Source organism: Melopsittacus undulatus, chromosome 6 (genome assembly GCF_012275295.1).
Source record: "Melopsittacus undulatus isolate bMelUnd1 chromosome 6, bMelUnd1.mat.Z, whole genome shotgun sequence".
NCBI classification, from domain to species: Eukaryota; Metazoa; Chordata; class Aves; order Psittaciformes; family Psittaculidae; genus Melopsittacus; species Melopsittacus undulatus.
The window spans coordinates 57838984-57857935 of NC_047532.1; the positions used below are offsets into that span (position 1 = coordinate 57838984).

Consider the following 18952-nt stretch of genomic DNA (forward strand, 5'->3'; position numbering starts at 1 on the left):
GCGCGGCCGCCCCGAGGGACCCGCCTCCTCCCAGGGCACAAAGGCGGTCCCGCATCCCAGAAGCACGGCAGGACATCGTGTGTCTTGTGTCCGTTCCACGGCCCCGTTTATAAGTCAGGTCATTGATACACGTGCCCGCCGCGCTGTCGGCTGGTCTCCGAGGAGCTTTGGGGTGAGTGCCCAGACGGCTGTGAATGGCTGCCACCGCCAGATGTGACACGTGGAGGTCTTAGCTCCTATTTCAGCACGGGATAGGCTTGAAGGTGTGTTTGGTGTTCTCCATCAGCACAAGGTCGTACCTGCACAGCTGTGGTCTGCATAAACACAGTAACGCAAGTCAGAAAGCGAAAGATCAGCCTCTCTTGTATCACCTCCCAGTCAAGTCTCCCAGCGTGTTGGAGGCTCACATTTAATCAGTCATGTTCTCAGGACAGCTAGCTTTAAGTCCATCTAAAGTGAGGTTGAATTCAAGCCTTACCGAAGTCAGGGATACCTTGATCATATTTTCATTCTGTTCTATGTTATCTTTGGTATTTCCTTGTGGAAAAATGCACACGAAAGCCAGCAAGCAATCTGAGGCTGTGGAGTTCATTGTTCCCTTTAAGCCAGTCTACACTTGTGTGCACCCTGAGCAGTGTGGTCCTTTCAGCTCACCAGTTCCCTGATGCCAGCATTAGGGATTGTGCTGGCACTTGGAGCTGGGACCAGGCATCGATGTGGCTTAGAGGTAGACCAGCCAAAAATCAGAGGAAACACTTAGGGTTTCACCTGGGACCAAGTGAGCATTGTTGATTAGCACTGGAATAAGGAAGGAGAGAAGGCAGGACAGCCCTCCGTGCTACAGTGACACTTAATGGTCTTAAAACAGTCATGTAACTGTGCTCACAGTCTGTAGCAGCCCCTCCTAGGAGAGACTAGACAGCCTCTGATGAAAGGTTAGGGCATTTGCACCTGCTTTTTAAAAGGTTGAATGTGGATCTTGGGCTGGAAGTGACTGTGGAGATAGGGAACAGGAGAAAGCAAGTGTCAGCAAGGGGGAGCTGCAGAAGGACTTTGCTTATTAGATATACACAATCTTTTCCTTATTGCAAGGCTAAGATGAGCTGACCTTCATCATCTGCAAATAAGCATGTTCTGCAGGTCTGTCCTTTCGTTTTTTGCTTCACCCTCCTCACTCTGTGATATGCAATCCTTCTTTTAACCCAAATTTAAAACATGGTATGGATTGATGTCCATGTAGCACACAGGGTCAGCCTAAGAGATTATGTACTTGCTGAGCTCAGGTAGAGATCCCATCCTCCAAAGGTGCCCTAGAAATCAGGGAAGCTTAAGGGTAGGACTGCGAAGCAGAGGTAACTGAAGCAGCTGTAGAGGTCTCATCAGCAAATGACCTGGTAGGTGCCTCACGATGTGGACAGTAGTCAGTGTGTTAGGGCATAGTGGCAAGCAGCTCCCAGTTCCTGGAATTTCAGGAGTAAATTAATCTCCCTGCTTGACTGGACTTAGAAATTGGCTGGGTTATAAAATGTGTATTTGGGGCTGGATATCTGTATTGCATTTACCTGCAGCCCAGAGTTCAGGTCTGGGCAGCTTCTTACCCGTTGTTTTCCTGACCAAAGGTAAAAAGGTCAGGCCACGTCAGAGTCAGGCCACTGAGTACATGTGTTCAGTACAATAAGACAAAGTCTGTGTTCAGGTGGGTGTTCACCTATGGGATTTGTGTGTATGCACTAAAGACAGCATTTATTCCCAAGGCAGGTGTACAAGAATGAAATGTGAAATAAAACTAATTCTTCTGGAGAAACTCAGCCAGGCCAGGAATGTGGGAGACTGATTCACTTCTGCCCAGTCTGCAATGGCTTGTAAACCTCTGCTTACCTTTCTGGATCTGTAAGTGACCGCAACCTCATTTGGAGAATCCTCAATTTGAATTTTGGGCTAATGACAGATCCTGTGGAAAACATCAGGGAAATTCTTTCTATATTTTCAAAATCCTGGTCAAATCCAGCTAGCAAAGTGATTTGGTTGTAACGCTGAAAGGCTGCAGCTTCTCTAAAGATAAAGCAGACAAGGTGTTGGAGAGTCACTAAGGGAATAGAACCACTTTAATACATTCAGTGTAATATTAGGAACAATGCTGGAGAGAGAACTGAACTCACCATTAACTTAGAAGCATCTGTGAAACAGTGCAGTGTTGACTGGGATAATGGAGAGTAATCCAGCTTTAAGCACAGGCTTAAAGACGTGAAAACTTGCAGGGCTGGGGTTTGAGGGAATGGCCAGTTCCACTTTGAGATATGCATGAAAACTGCACCAGTCTTGGTGCAGAAGCAGCACAACTGTGGCCGTGGCCACAAAACACATTCTGTATGTTGCTGGTTTTATGGCATCATTTAAGGTTTTCCCTTAAGGAAGGTGAAGAGTGCAGTTGTGATGAAAGTGTTTCCTGGTTGTAATGCTCAGAATGCCTGGTCTTGTTGAGAAGGTTTAGGAGCCTGATAAAATAGGGCAGGTTTTAACCTGCCAAACGTATTTCTGATACGTGTGTGCGTGTAGGCAATCTGCCTGGTGGGCTGCCACACACTCGCTGGTCCTGTTGTGCAGCCCTAGGGAGCTATGCAGATTGCTCCAGTGCAAGTAGATGTGGCTGAGAGAGTATGCAGATAGAGAAAACTAGTTGAGCAGGACTTGTTTGGCTGAAGTGTGTTATGATCAATCAGGAATTTACATGTCCACCTAAGCACCAGTCATTAATTTGCCTCTCCAAGTGAAATGAATTGATTTGGATGTTACATATTCAGGCTCAGGTTCATCCCAGCTGTCTTGGTTACCCAGAACTGGAATGGAACACTCCCTGGAAGGGGAAGGAAAGGGGGAGATGTGTTTTTCCTTCTGCTTTAGTGGAAGTGTAGGACAGCTGTGCCCCTGGCTGAGATGTCCACTTCAGTCCTTTAGATGACTGAGAAGAGCCCAAACTAAAGGCCTGGGCTGTCAGCTGCTCTGCGGCAGGGAAGTCTGTGACAATTGCATAGGGCCAGGAAAGCCCTAAGGCATGTACCCTGCCAAGGATCATCAGGGAAATGAGAGGAAGGTATCTTGCCTCCTCGCAGATGCAGTCGTACCAAGTGGTTTGCTAACATCTACAGACCATAGAAGGGTAAGACTTACGGGTTAACTTTAGATTTTGCCTCCTTCCCAGTTTCATCAGCTAGTACAATGCTGAAGGTGCCTCTTCTGGTGTCTTTGTTCCATGTAATAATATCCACAAAGTAGTGATAAACTGAGGGGAGAGAGAGCACAAGTGTGTTCAGACTCTGCATGCTCGCTCTGCTTTCCACCGCAGCTCTGTGCCTGTCTTGAGCTGAACTGCAGTCAGAGGATGTCTTCCTCCCATTCAGTTCATCTCTAAAACCTCTTTCTCCATGCCTTTTTCCACCTCCCTTTGCAGAGATTGCCAACAGAAACATTAAGAGATGTGTGTGAAAGCCCTGCTGCAAGGGTTACACAAATGGCATGCAAGATGGCCTTTCAGCACAGTCTCTCACTCCCTGCCTTCCCCATTCATTTTCAGATTGCCTTTTCTTTGTCCTGTCTGCCTCTGAATGTCCACTCCTGAACCCCTTAATTTCTTTCTTACCATCTTTCATTTGTCTTTTCCATCTTAGAGCAGAATTGTCTGTTCTTTCCTCTGCCCTGTCAGTCACAGAATTCACTTGCTGAGCAGCCATAATCTGTGCCCATGGCTTAGTAAGTTGGTGGTCACTGAGATGAGGAGAAACCTTGGGGAAACCTTTTTTTACACCAACTCTCCCTTTCTTGGGCCCTTTCCCTGTGCCTTTTGCTTTTGTTCATGGTGGCTCTTTCACCTGTTCAGCTCAGAGCATGCCTTTGACTCTCATTGTTCCCACACACCTTTTCCTTGCACCACACCCTGTGGTGTGTTGCTTTGAAACACAGTTTAGGAACTACCCTTTCATGTTTCATTTGTGTGTCCTCAGCAAATTTCCTAGCACCGTAAGCAAGATGAGCCTGTTCTTAACACACCTCTAAGTGAGCAACTGGCTTTCCACAGCACAGGGCAGGTTTGCAGATGAAGAACGTAATGGCAAGGCTGCAGATGGACACGAATCTACCCAGCAGCTGCTGGCTTTGCTTCTAAAATGCTGCCTATGATGGCAATTGCAACTAAACGTCCCTGTTCAGCTCCTGCAGAAGGAGGCAATGCACAGAGAAAAATGATCTCAGAAATCTTAGTCACTTACTGCAGAATGGCTCTTTCTCTGCCGTATCAAAAAACATACTTGTCACTGGATGGTTCTGTTGTGTTAAATAGCTTTTCCACTCATGGGCATAATAACCTATAGACGACAGTTTGGAGAGGAAACAGAGTTACCACACAGGTATGTAAGCAACTAAATTGCTGAAAATAACAAAGCAAGTATTTAAGAAACAGCATATTGCTTGCCAGCTGTGAGCTGGTGCTGTGACACACGCTCCTGGGCTCTGCAGCCTTGTACCAGGGCTCGGTTTGACTTGTGTAACTAAGCCAGCCGAGTGTCTAAATATGCCTGGTAACTGCTTGATGCTTATTTTAAGATCAGTCTTTTTTCCACACCTGATGGCCATCCGTGGTCAGAAAGGATTTAGTTTTGCAGTGCAGAATGAAAATCATCCCCTTTTTTGTGAGTCATTTCTGGAACTGTCAGAGGGTTTAACGTCAGCACTTCAGAAATGGCAGCCTGTCACATCCAGGCTGAGACACCCCTGTGGGTCAGTTACAAACACCCAGAATACCCTTTGTCCATCCCACTGCCATTCCTTTTACAGTCAAGAGGGCTTTGTGGAGCTGAAGGTTTCTTAGAAAAGATTCTGTTGTAGTAAGAACGTGTCCCTGTCCGTCAAACTCTGCAACTAATGGACCTTAAGTCATTGTTTCTGTGACTTTTGTGTAAAGATCCCATCTTATTTTGGCTTTTCCAGTTCTAGAATCCTTTACAGATGCATTTTATTCTAGATTGTAATGCGATGTGACCGTACAAAGAGCAGGGACATTTCTCAGGCCTGTTTTGCCTGCAGCAGAGGTTTGTACCCCTGCAGAAGTCAGGGAGGCACTATCTCAAAAGCTTCAGTGGGAATAACTGACATGCTTTAGCAAAGCACTGTGTGGTGTTAGCCCTTCAGCAAAACACTTGTCACACTCCAAGTCACAGTAATGATGGGCAGCTCTGTCAGACACGTGTGTTCAGGATGTATTTACATTCCCTGGATCCTCACCTAGGATGGGGCACGGCATAGGCCAGAAGGTTTCGCAGCTGGCACACTTGCCATTCCGGTAATTCCTGTAGGAGTCACACGGGTATGCCGTGATATTGCAGCTCTGTTTCAGGGATGACATGAACAGGAAAACAGACCTCTGGTGGTCACATTTAAAATACTGCAATCCTTAATCATACACAGGGGAGAAACATTTTGTTAGCAACCCTCGTGCTTCAGGAAAACAGTATCAATGCACTAGCTAAAAAGGACAATCACTGACCAACCTGAACACAGCAGATTGCACTGGGCTGTGGCAAAACACTAAGTGGGCACTGGCCTCTCTCTTCCTTTGAGTGCACTCAGCTCTGCCTATGTCTACTGCTATTTCTCATCTTTTTTGACTTTAAGACCATATTTGTTCATATTGTTAGTGCAGTTTCAGAGGATCCAGCTGTAGACAGTATTCAGTGTCAGGTGTGCTCCTGTGGTGTAAAAGCTCTTGAGAAAGACATAACAAATAAAATGAGGTGTTGCATTAGCAGCAAAATGAGTGAAGCCTCATTTCCATTAAAAAAAAAATCCGTATTTCCTGTGGATATTTGTTTCAGGTTGGTTTCTTATGTAGATCCTCTTGGGTCTCAAAAGGGTTGAGTTCACATTACTACCTTTTCTTCCCTGAGGTACCTTCTTCACCCAACTTCCATAAAACTAGCTCTGCCGCCAGGCTGGAAAGGGTAAAAGCTTTCTTACACTCAAGACCAGGGCTCTGCCTTCCAGACTGCACTGCCTGTTATTGCCAAGAAAGGGGCATTGGGTTTGTTATAACCCCATTCATCTTGAGCCTGTTTTCTGAACAGGTTCCTGCTATTGTGTGTCTTTGGAGTTTGTGTGTGTTCTAAGAAGTAATAATATTATTATTATTAGTAATAATAATAACCCCACAGGTTTTCTAAATGTATTCACAAAACAGAGGCACAAATCCACCTGATAACTGAGTGCATGGACAATTATCCTATTTGCATTTGTGATAGAACAGGATTAACCCTGATTCATATGTCTTCCTGATATACATCAGCTAACCCCCTGTTCCATCGCTGGGCTACATCAGTGCTGGGAAGAGATTGCTGTTGTGGTTTTCCCAGAACTGGGCTTCATGTATTTTCTAAGCAATGATGATGATTCTCTGGCCTTCTCCTCTCTTTCTGTCAGTGTTTGTGCAATTCAAGGCAGAATGAATTACCAGAAAATATTGTCAGTGGGCAGCCAGGCTGGTCAGTCCCACCGTTGGGGTAGAAGTCAATGTGGCCTAATGCTTCTCTGTAACCTAGTCCTGACAAAAGAAAATATGAGAGGTGAGGGGAGGGAATATTGAACCATAAAATGTAGAAGGAAACGTAAGAAAACAACCAGGGGAAAAAAATAGTTATTTAGCTCTAGGATGCCTGCCTGTGCAGGAATATTAATGTCATTCATCTGGTTAGGCAGCAGGCCAAATGGCTGTGACCCAGCTGTGTCAGTTTAGCAATACTATCAAATACCTAAAATAAGTCTGTGTATGCGACAGTACGAGCTCTGGCTTTTGGTGTCATTGTGTGTGGAAGAGGAAAAGGGATGTGAAACACTGGGAATCGCTGTGCGGCTGAAGTCTTGGAAGGGCTGAGAGAAGATGAGGTCGGAAAGCTGAGCCCAGTGGGGTGGGATGCCAGTGTGAGCAGAGCTGAGGGCTTGCATTGCACTGCTGCCCTGCCTGTGGGTTTGGAGATGTGCTGTGCACCGGCTGGGAAAAGAGAGGGTTGAAGGAAATTCCAGATTCAACCTGGTTTAGCCTATGGGAGGTGGAATGAAGAGTGCAGGGAGCCACTGGGTTGGGAATAACTGATCTGCTATGCAAGGCATTCAACGGCAGACTAGCTTTTGTGATGACCCCGCAGTGTGAGGTTAGTGCAGAACTGCTCTGGCAGGACTGTGTGCTGGTCTCAACAGGGGACTGCTGCACGAGTGCCTAAATGCTTGCTATTCATGGGCCATGAGGCTGTAATTGCTATAAACCTGCAGCATGTTTGAAATGCAAATAAAACATCAGCTCCCGAGGGAGTGCTGATGACAGTGAGGACAAGGCAGGGACACAGAGCCCTTCACAGCACCACTGAAGGAGACTGCTGTCCTCCTGGGATAGGGGAGCAAGGATCACTGCTGCCTACCAGTGCCTCTGCCTTCCCATGCTCCCTATCAGCCTCTAGGTTTCTTCATTATGGTAATGAGAACAAATGTCACATACCATCCGTGTCTGAATGAACGACATCAACAAACTGTGCATCTGTAGGGTCCAGCCTCTCACTGGGTGGTTTTCCTCTGTACAAGGGGCCTGCTGGGTCAAGACCTGCAACACAAAGCCAGGCATGTGCTGTCACTTGAGCTCTGACTGTGGTCGTGGTGAACAGCTATCCTTGCAATGAAAGGACTGACAGGAGGAAGAGCTTACCTGTGATTCTTCCAAGTGCACCATCAAACAGCTGCCCCACAAAGCCAGAGATGTGTGCTCCCAGGCTCACTCCTATCATGTGCATGGAGTTAAGGGATGCTCCATCAATCTGAGATATAAAAGTACACATGGTCACAGATTTTAGGCACATGAAAGGCACAAACAGTTTTAGGAGAAGGAATGTAAATGCATCTCCCTACTTTTCCCACATTCTCCCTTGGTGTGTTCCATTCTGTGAATATTCCCCCTTTGATGGTCCCACAGTACCACCAGCATGCATGTTTGAGGCCCATATCTGAGAGAGCTGTGATGAGAACCGCTCAGGCAATGGCTGTATCTTACTGTGGCGGTGACTACAAGTATGGAAGGAAAGAATATTCCTCGGCCCCATGAGTACAATTCCATTTGCCCCACATGTAGTCCTGCAAGAATTCCAGTGTCACCATTGTCTATACCTGTGCAACATCTTAGAGGAGTTGCAAACTGTAGTGAATGCCCATAAGCTTACTTTTGGACATACATTAAGTGGAAATAGAGTTTCTATGTATGGGAAAACATATCTGTAGAGTTTTGTGCCCAGATATGTAGAGTATAAACTGAATATTGCAACAAAATACCATTGTACCAGGACTGAGGGTGGAGTTCGGCACTGCAAGTATAGCTCCACTTCCAAAAATTAATATATTTCCTTATTTTCCCAGAATTGCTGCTGTTTTAAACACTTCCTTTGTGCCCTTTCTGTACAGTGTGATAATGACTGTATCATAGTGTGAGTATTCAACTTACCAACATCTCATCAATCAGTTTCTTCAGAATCTCAGCAACTCTTTTGCAGTTTCTGGAAGCATGGCTGTAGATGAGAGTTGTTGCCCCACGGTTCCAGTCCACAACAATGACATTCATGTCTTCTGCAGAAAGCAGGAGGAGCACCAAGTCTGGGATCCAGACGGGGGCAGAGCCTGTGAATCGGTACCCATGGATGATGAAGGTAGTTTTCTTGGTCACATCTAGATACTTGGAGGCTGGTGAGCTGAGCTCCTCAGCACAGGTTGGGTTCTGTCTGGTGTAGAGCAGCAGCTTCACGTTCAGGTGTGTCCCTACCAAAGCATTGCCAAGGCTGAGAGCCGTGAATGCAGGGCATGTCTCCTCGGGATCTGAAAAGAGCACAGTGTGGCAATCCTGAGGTTAGCACCAATGCATTTGCTTTGATTCCTTCTTCCTGCCAGCCTGCACAGGCACAGGAATATACGTTGTGAGCTACTCCTTTCCTCTCCATCGTGTTCATGGCTGGAGCTACCCTGAACCTTAGGCTTTCTTGTCATGTTGGAATAAAGACAGCAGGTGTACCATCTTGGAGCAGCACAGTCCTGCTTCCACTAGCATCTGTGAGATGGCACATACTCTCTCAAAGAATCCCTCTAGTGTGAGGAAGGTATCAGAGACTGACAACCAGTTCTTGTATTGGTTTGAGAGTACACCCAGATGCTCTGGGCAGGTTCTAGAGCAAAGAGATGCCTTCATGGTTTGTTTGTAACTGGAGCTGACAAGCTGCAGAGGATCTAGCTGTTGTGAGGGACAGCTCAGTCCTTCGTTTGTATTTGCAGATGCAGCCTGCTGTTTCAGAATGCAAAATGGGACACCCTTTGACCGCATGAGATATGGTACTGATACTGTTTTATACACAGCTGAAGAGTAACTGAAATTTATGTAAGTGCTGCTTTATGGGATGGTCTCTGCCATTTGAAAGCCTGTCTTTGTTCCTTGCTTTTCCAGCAGAACACCAGCTGAGCCTTCAAAGTCCAATGCAATCTCCAACAGGGCACTGGGAGGGAACGGAGTAACTGTCTCCAGACAGACAGTGCTTATGAAGGCTCTGCCAGGTTTTGTAGCCTCTTCCTGGGTCACAGTCCTTTTCTGCAAATCCCCTTAATCTGAGTGAAGAACCCTGTGGGAGAGTGAGTCTCTCACACATACAGCCTGGGCTGCAATTAACTGTTCAGGCTGCAGTTGCTAGAGAAATCTTCCTGAGCTTTGTTGTTTGAAGGGCTGTGCAGTAGGTAGAAGGGTTTAGAAACCCCACAGCTGTAAGCTAATTGAGCTCGAGTAAATCTCCATTGCTGTGTGCATTTCAGTTTCTAAATGATGAAACTCTCATGGTTTCTAGGAGCAACTTTCCCTATTCTGCTCCTATGGAAATCAGAAGCATAAGAGTGATAGAAATGCTATGTGCCCAGCACATAAAGTGATCTGCTCAGTTGCCATAGTTCTGCTAATTACTCTGTAGAATTCCCAGAAGCTCCAGAAATAAAAGTTAATAGGCTAGAAGTATGTTGCAGTTAAGTCCAACTGGATATTTTCAATTGCTACCATAAATTCAGAAATAAATTTTAGCACTAGAAACCCATGGAGTCCTTCCTGTATAAAGCCTATGGTAAAATATGACTGCATGCGACAGGAGTGGTGGAAAATGAGCCCTCAGCCAGGCCCAGTGAACCTCAGTTGAAATCAGTGGCCTTTGAATTGAGGGTGTTCTGCCTCTGTAATGCTTCAGTCAGGGCTCACAGGGGCAGTGGGATTTGGGGTCCTGCCTGCAAGAGTAAAGGTGACCTGCGTGGCTGTCTCCTGAGCAGCTTGCTGTCACCTTGCTCTTACAGTGTTAAAATGCTCTAGAGAAGCAGCAGCAAGAGTTCTCCTGTGACACTGCTCCCATGGAGATCTCAGAGTAGCTAACAGAGAAAAGGCGTCGATTTTTGCTGCTCTGCACCAGCATTCACAGTGATACTCAGCAACTGTCCTCTAGGTGCTACTGCAACATAAATAATACAGTATTTCTTTTTCGTTAATAACCATTGTTTTATTCTATGGTATTTTCATATAGTCTTGTTAATCATCTTTACCACCACTGAAGCTGTAGGAATATAGGCAGAAATGCAGGCAAGAATTACTTCTACAAGATGCAAGATTGCACTGATTGCTTCATTTGTTTCTGTATCTCCTGCATTGTGCTGAGACTTGCCCAGAGGAGCGCTATGTTTGTCACCAGAACAGCCCAAACCTTCTGCTAAAGAAGAGCTTTTAAAGAGCTGATCAGCATTTGCTAATACCTAACACAGGAACCATTTGAAAAGCCTTGTTATATCTGCCTGAAGTCTGTTAGATTTGTTCTGATTAACAAAATCAGATCAATGCTAATAGTGGGGGGAAACCTGCCAGCTTCTCTTCTGGCAGGCTGGTGTATATCCCAGACTCATCCACCATGTGTTACAAAAGCTGACACATGAGGACTGCCAGTTACCCTGGCTTTGCTCTTCATTCTGATAAGCACAGTGAATCCTACCCAAATGGCTGGAATTGTCTTTGAAACTCCAGCATGATTTCTCTGATGGGCAAGAGGCTTATTGAGATTAACTCTGCAAGCAACTAAGTGAGGTGGAAACAGTCCACTGTACTTAACCCATGTCCAACAGACCTCTTCCCTCCAGGAAAGGTGAATAAATGTGGCAAATAACCCAGTGTCCCATTAACTAGTTTCCAGCTCTGTCTAGGCCATTAGCTTGCTGAACAGCCTCAGGCAATTCACTTTCCTCTGCCTGCTCATTTTTCTGGTGTGTAAAATAGGATGGCAAACACTAGTTTGCAGGCCAAGGTGCTTTGAGATCTCAGCACCTGTAGTGGCCACATACCAGTCTGTTAAACCCATGTTCCTATGCGGGACCTCGGCATCTTTTCTCACAAGTTTGAGATCAGCCTCTGAGGTGCTAATGCAGCAGGATTCTGAAGTTCTGAAGTTACATATATGAATATGAATATATCTATATATATATGTGTAACTTCAGAACCACGTTATATATACATATATATGTAGCTTCAGAACCAGGCTTTTTCTTCCTTCTGTCCTGGATGTTCTTCTGCCCTGGATGTATCTGTCCAGGATGCTCACCCTGCGCACAGGCAGGGTTTGCAATAGTGGCATTTTGGGGGCTGTGATCTGGAGGCTATCTGCATGAATAGAATAGCAGCTGAATTTTTTAGCTCCACCAGTCTGTCCTCTTGCAGAGTGAAGTTCTAACAGATTTTCACTTCAGAGGGTCAGATTTGCAGTTGTCCTAGCTGTGGTCCTTGGGAGACTGTATTTCCACAAGGAGCCTGTGAAGGGGGCTGCTCTCCCGGTCAACACTTTGCATGGATCTCAGATAAACATGTTGCTGCTTCTGTGCCTGTCTGCAGTTTCACTGACACTGAAGACACTGTCACCTTGCCTGGGCTCTTTACAGTGTGTTCCAATAGATTTGTCCTATGCACTGGTAATGAGCTTTCAGCTTTAAGCATACTTCACTACCACACAGCAAATCCCAGCAGCATCGGTGAACATTTCCATCACTTTTCCACAGAGGGAGCATGATCTCTACCTCTTAAAACTGGTCTTCAGTATCTCACTGGGTTTCCTTGGTGCCTTTTCCCACCTCTTACGACTACATTTCCTAAAGCATATTTAACAAACTAAGCAAAATGCAACCCCAGAATTACTCCAGAGAACCCAGAAATACAAGTTATTATTTACAAGAATTCTTCTGGGATTTCTTTAATCCTATGTTTTCCCTGTAAAGCAGAGAGCTATAACTTGACTTGCTCCCATGAGTATGGTAACACAAGGCAGTACATTTGTTTATTGTTACACAGGTTGATTCTTGATAGGGCTGTGAGGATATCAAATGAAGCTTATGTTCATGAATGGTAATTCATCCTTTGTGTCTGTCATAGCAGACACTGCTGAGAAGAAATCACTCTTCTCTGAAGATTTCAAATGACATATTCAGTGTCGATGGATAGTACTTATATAAGAGGAATGTTTGCAAAGGGAGGAAAAGATAATAAAAATGACTGCTGGTTTTATATTTGGAACTCTTAGAGCTGACTACATTCATGTAACCAGTATAATTTGCTTTGCCAGAATAAATAATGCTGGTGAAAAACCCTACACAGTAACTGTAATGCAGAGAGTAGATATATTCATGCTTCTGCAAAGCACAGTAAGCATGTTATATTTGACAGGAACATTGAAAACAAATGTTTGATTTCTTACCTGTTTTCACCGCATACAAAAGGTAGATCAACACAACGCACAGCCTCAGCATATGGATTCCCACATGGAACTTCTGCAGGTAAAAAGTTTGAAGGATCCCACAATGTCTTTTGCATGTGTCTTCTGTCTCTGACAACAGTTTGCTCTCTCTTTTTTTCCCTGCCAGTAACCGTAGGTGTGGTGAAAGGAGGAAGTTACCAGCCGAGAAATGAAGACCAGTCTTTAGTTATACAACTAAAGCTTCTTCTGAAAAAGGTGGGGCACCTTCTATTTTACCAGGTCTCCTTATTTTAAATCTAGTTTGCCCTGGGAAATGACTAATGCAAGACACAAATGGTTTGGTATCACTGTAAGCAGCAATTTGGCTACAGGTGTTGAAACTAAGGGAATTATTGCATGTCTGTCTGTTGCAAAGAATGTCAATAGGCAGTGGAGATCCTGTGTGTCATTGCAAGTGTGATAAGCATCTGGGCAGGGCAAGTGCTTGGTTTCACAGGGCCCTACATTGTAGGATCCATACTTATCCCCCATCCCTCCAGCTGTGCTGAGCACTGTGGCCCAGCACCCTTTCTATCCTATGAGATCCTGTCACCTCAAGCAGAAGGCACAGCACTATAGTGTGACCAAGGGAAGGTACCAGTTTGAGTCAGTCTGGGTGTCCACTGGGCTGTCAAGTGACTGCTGTGTTGGATGACACTACATCTGGCACCCTCACCGGATCCATATTTTCTTGCAGGCCTGCTGGAACCTCATGAATCCAGCTCTAGTTTAAGTAAGAAAGGGTTTTCTTTTTCCTGTGCTGGATGGGAGGAAGATGGCAGATGTAAAGACCAATGTCAGGGGCAGGAAAGGAAGCCTGAAACTGGAGCTGGAAAATCTAGTGGCAGAATTGGAAACATGAGGTGGTGGGAAGTTTGTTAAGAGGTGGGAGGAGAGTGGAACAGAGGACAGGGATGGCTGCTGTGTAGACAAGCTATATGGTAGCGTTTCCTAATGTTTCCTTAGCAAGTTCTTCTAACATAGACCAGGGACAGGGAACATGGGGAGGATCAGAAACACCTCATTAAGCACAGGCTCTGCTTACTTTCCCCCGGTGATGATCCAGTGAGGACCTGAACTCTTACAGTTCCCAGTGGCATAACTGTTTCTTTGGTCCATGCTGTACATAATAAGCTTTTTTCTTGGGTTAATCCTTAGCTCTGCCTGCTGGCTGGCTGCTCCTTCTTCTTGTTCAGACAAGTGCCTGCTGATTGCCTGGTGCAGGCACAGGTTACGCTGCAGACACGGGTGCAAGCCCAGCAACATACATGCTTGCTTCACAAGCGCCTTGAGCTCTCCATCCTCATGCAGTTCAGCAATCAGTCTCACAGGACATGTGCTGTGATGCCATTTGGTAATCACACAGGCAAAAGCTGAGTTATTTTGAAGAGGTTAAACATTGAGAAAAGACACCAAAAACACTGGAGTCTGGAAGCTGCAGGCTCCAGGAAAGTGCTTTTTCTGATACACTGGCAAAAGAAAGTAACTTGGAATATTGTTTTCCTTCCAGTTCCTTTCTCACCTCTACCAGTAATCCTAAACTTTGTCAAAATATTTGCTTCTTAGCAGGTTCTGCCAATGGTGTGAAGGAATTGGTCCAACAGTGAAAGAGGCAAGATGAACAGAAGGCTTTTACCTATTGCAAAAGACATGTCAGAATCAGAGATAAAATGAGAGAAAGAAATGCAAGAGAGCCTTGTCTTTCTTCTCAGCACAAAAAGAGGTAACAATTTATTGCCTCAGGCTAAGCCCTGCTTGTTTCTTTTCCCCATCGTTTTCTTCAGATTTCCATTTCCCATCTGAGATATCACATCCAAGTGGCTATCAATTCAATAGGTGGTACACTGTGACTGGCAGGCTCTTCCTTGTCACTCTCAATCCTCTCTCAAAAGACAATGATTTTGAGTAACTACTCAAAAATATGCTATTCTTTTAGCACAAATCAGACTGTTTGCCATACATGTACTGGCAAACATACCCAGGATGTCAGCACTGGAAATGCCAGTATACCACCACCATCAAACCATGAGATGAGGCGTTCAAATAACCATGTATGTTTACAAGTTACTTCCAGCTCTTGAATCTGTCATGCCTACCCCACACAACCTTCCTCAGCCACACGTTAAAGATGGTAACAACTGACTTAGGGATATTAGGTTTTGCACACTGAACTCGCACCACAGAACACACAGGAATACCTGGGACATAAACCTTCAGAGTCGGAAATGATCCCATTGTGAGTTTTGAAATCAAAACCAACTTGAGACAGTAAAAACAGCTTATTTTATTACACGTAGAAAACATTTAAAATTGAAACTGGCACCAACTTAAGAACAATTTAACAGAAGATAGGAAATAATTTTACATAAGAGAAACATTTTTTATATTAGCTCTGAGGTGTCAGGCAGCCACTGTTATTTCACACTTACTACAGAAGCATTTTAAACTGTGTGGCCACTGTATGAGCCTTTTTCAGAAGTGCTGTTTCCTCCTTAGAGAAGCCTTTGACAGCAATGGTCAGCTGAAAAATATTCTTTATATTGCATTCATGCATCCACAGCATGAAATCTTGCTGATTCACTAGTTTCCTGTGGGGGGAACGTTTTCATGGAGATACTGGAGAGCCAAATCTGTCCACTTCATTTCTTGCTCTTTCACAGACTCAGTTGTTCCACCATTGTCTTGCTCTGGTTCGGGAAGCTCATTCTGAGAACCAAACAGAGATACACTGCATTCCAGAAATAATACACTTCCTGAAAGGAGCAGGTTACTAAGACTTCATATGGGTAAATGCACAAATCCACAAACAAGACCAGAGGGTGTATCTGAACAATACATATCATACATACTGAGCCACTTAAAAATATTACTAAGCCCAGTTATGAACAATATTCTCTTCACATGAATATGGTGCTTAATCTGAAAGGTAAATTGGTTTTCCAGGCCCCTGGGCTGTTGCTATACACTCCGACTGCACATGCAGTGAAGGAGAATATACAGCAAATGCAAAATAATAATAGTATGATGCAATTATTCTACTGCTTGTTTCCAATGTGTTTCTTCTGCTGTTGCCAAGAATACAGATACTGTATTTATTACATCTCTTATTAAGACAACTGGTTCTGTAACATGTTACTTTCCTATGGCAGGTGGGAAATCCTTCCTCTTTCTGCATACAGAACTCAGGTGTGGCTGTGCTGTATCAATAGCAGAAGTCAGGTGCAACATAGAGCAGCTCACGACACAGTAAGAAGGAGGTACAGTTTAACTGAGATTGCATTTTCCTCCCTTGTATTATTTGTTCTCTGTGCTGACGTATTGGTGCAGTCACAAGGAGTCACAAGGAGTGCTTGTTATTTCTGCTAGATACCATTTGGGCAAGAATTGGGAGTTCTAGATCTCTGGAAACCCCAGCATGAGCTCAATAAAATGTTTCAGTTTTGAAAGCAGCATATGGTTTGAGCCCCTTTGAGTTCATAGGAATCTTTCAAGTGAGCACTACAATCAGATGCTCAAGACATGCTCAAATACCACTCTGCAGCCATTCTATTTGCTCCTTGACAATACCACTGAGTAAATCTCCTGTGATTTTGTGCTGGTTTTTCTATGTGATCAGAGCCAATCCTATACCTGGGGATCTTTATATCCACAGCCAGTCCTTTCCACTGCTATTTGATGAAGCTTCCTGCTTTGAGGCTGCCTGCTGTATGTGACTGTAAGTAGCTCAAGAAATGGCTGTAAGAAAAGACACAGCAATGTTTGGGCACAGGGTAAAGGCAAATGTCAGCAAGGAACAAGTCTGTAATTATTAGCCTGTCTAATAAAGGTTATTCCAAGCAAAGAGAGGTTTTGGCCTCTTGTATCTGAGAATCACAGCTCTACGAGATCATTCCCTCAAGCCCAAATCTTGGCAGGATATAACCTGTGTGCTGTATATATGGATTTTGGAGGTGTGTAGCAGCTCCTTGCCCTCTCTAAAAAGGCAGTGGTGTAAGGGCTAAAGCTTAAACCATGTCACCAGCAATGTGGAAATGTCTCTCTACTAAAAGAAACTAGCAGCCTATCAGTCCCCGCGACCTTAGCATGACTGCTTTGTGAATGCTAGCCAGGGTAAAGCTTGTGAGAGAACAAGGAAAAGGAAACTCCTCAGCTATCTCTCACTGCCCTGGTAGTTTCAAAATGGCCAAGGAAAAGTGTCACTGTGGGAGATCTGAAGTTTCAATTGTGGGCTTCATGGGATCAGAGGTAGCTTTTTTCCATCTGCACCTCTCTGGTCTTGTAGCTGTACAATAAGCTGTACACTGGATGAAAAGACAGGTGCCATGCATCGGATGCAGTACTACAAACAAGAGTCATACTACAGATGCCAGTTTGTTCACTACTACCCTTGAACTGGCCACAGCAACACAGTATCTGAATAGACTGATTAGGAAGGTATTTGAGAAAAATTCAGCTTTTTAAATGGAATTTCAGAAAATAAAAATAAACAATAACAAAGACTCTCAGCATGAGGCTGCTCCTCTGTTCTACTTACCAACTGGGAAACCACTTCAAACACTAGCAACACGAAGGGGAAACATAAGAGAAAAGACAATTCTACTTCTCCCTGGTGCCAAACCCAGAATTGTGCCATGGGAAGAACACTCCGACTGTGAGGAGATTCACCATTTTTCCCCACAGGGGAGGGGGCAGAGAAACATCCACATCCTTGTATGCCCACAGGAATTACTGGCATACAGGATAAGAGTGAGTCAGATCCATCATGGGAATCTTTTGCACAATACTCTTTGTGCTGTTTCTTGGACGGGGCTGTGATAAACACATCAGCCTTAACTGTGATTGATAAGAGCAGTTCACCTACCAGAGGGATAGCTACATCCTCGTACGGTAATTTATCTTCCCTCCATGCATCGTCGATCAAATCCAGGATTCTGCCATCCCTTAGCACTTCGCTGTCCATCGTTGTAGCAGGCGAGGACAGCTAGATCTGTAACACAAAGCAGGCAGTACTGCTAACAGCCACATCTCTAACCAAGTAGTTGGAGTTTGGAGTACGGGCTTGCTCAAGTTTTGATTCACTTTCTATTAAGCTTTTATGGAAAACCTTGATTTTCCTGATCCACTGAAAAAGGGCTTATAACCACAGGAGAACTACATCTGGAAAGCACACTATCAAACTGAACTGCATATATATATATATATTAATCTCTAACGCATATAAAAAACTAGCCTGTTTTTATTAATTACAGATTTACGTATGTTTATAGCTGCCGACCATCAGAAACCTCTTCTGGGTAAGCTTAAGGACCTAGACCTCCCCCGTTCCCTCTAACTGCACAGAACTGTTGCTTGTGTTTGGTGCCTGCTCACTTTCTGTCCCTGCTCGATGCTGTACCTCATCCACACCTTTGTGAGTCTGGGAAAGAGTCAGAACAAAGGCACCCAAAATACTGCCAAAACCTTAAATCCAGGAAATAGGTGAAACTAGAAAAATCATAGACTCACAGACTGGTTTGGGTTGAAGGGATCTTAAAGCTCACCCAGTTCCAACCCCTGCCATGGGCAGGGACACCTTCCACCAGACCAGGTTGCTCCAAGCCCCGTTCAACCTGGCCTTGAACACGGCCAGGGATGGGGCAGCCACAGCTTCCTCGGGCAAGAGAGACCTGCCTTCCCCCTCAGCCACTATAATCACTCCAGGGATTTCCTCTCATCATTTTATTACTGCTCTGCCCTACTTAAGACATGCCCGCAGGCACTCGGGACAGCAGCCAAGGCTGCAGAGTACCGAACCCGGGTCCCTCGGGGGTGCAGGAGCCCCGTGGCCATGCCTGGCTCCAGAGCTGTATGTTGCATAGGCCTTGCCTCGACAATCAGCGAGGCGACCCCGGGGGGGCACAGCCTACCGGTGCAGTGCGATACGGCCTCTGCCCATCGCCGCGCCCGGCGGGGACCACTCTGTGCCCCCCCAGCACCCCCAACCCCACCGCCACAACGGCCCATGACCCCATACCCTGCCCATTCCGGGTCGGCGGCGCGGCAGTGCGCAGGCGCGGACCCTGCGCAGGCGCAGCGGCCGCCCGCCGCCGAGG

At 45.3% G+C, this 18952-nt stretch overlaps 2 protein-coding genes across 6 annotated transcripts; both read right to left on the reverse strand.

The window, feature by feature from the left end:
• Positions 1–27: 27 nt before the first annotated feature.
• LIPH (lipase H) lies at positions 28–13134 on the reverse strand. Of its 4 annotated transcripts, XM_005143067.3 has the most exons (10): positions 12822–13131; positions 8525–8892; positions 7739–7847; positions 7535–7636; positions 6497–6586; positions 5275–5442; positions 4263–4358; positions 3169–3280; positions 1879–2052; positions 28–314 (listed from the first exon to the last, which is right to left on the reverse strand). In XM_005143067.3, exons 1-10 carry the CDS (start codon positions 12871–12873, stop codon positions 242–244), a joined length of 1344 nt encoding a protein of 447 aa, XP_005143124.2. In that variant the 5' UTR covers positions 12874–13131; the 3' UTR covers positions 28–241. The 4 variants fall into 4 exon arrangements, with proteins under 4 accessions (XP_005143124.2, XP_030899569.2, XP_030899571.2 ...); XM_031043709.2 differs by lacking the exon at positions 5275–5442; XM_031043710.2 differs by lacking the exon at positions 28–314 and having other exon boundaries at positions 1885–1951; positions 12822–13134.
• Positions 13135–15124: 1990 nt separating this feature from the next.
• ANAPC13 (anaphase promoting complex subunit 13) lies at positions 15125–18948 on the reverse strand. 2 transcript variants are annotated; one of them, XM_031043669.1, is made up of 4 exons: positions 18874–18948; positions 17722–17847; positions 16491–16595; positions 15125–15566 (listed from the first exon to the last, which is right to left on the reverse strand). In XM_031043669.1, exons 2-4 carry the CDS (start codon positions 17818–17820, stop codon positions 15441–15443), a joined length of 330 nt encoding a protein of 109 aa, XP_030899529.1. In that variant the 5' UTR covers positions 17821–17847; positions 18874–18948; the 3' UTR covers positions 15125–15440. The 2 variants fall into 2 exon arrangements, with proteins under 2 accessions (XP_030899529.1, XP_005143125.1); XM_005143068.3 differs by lacking the exon at positions 16491–16595.
• Positions 18949–18952: the final 4 nt, after the last annotated feature.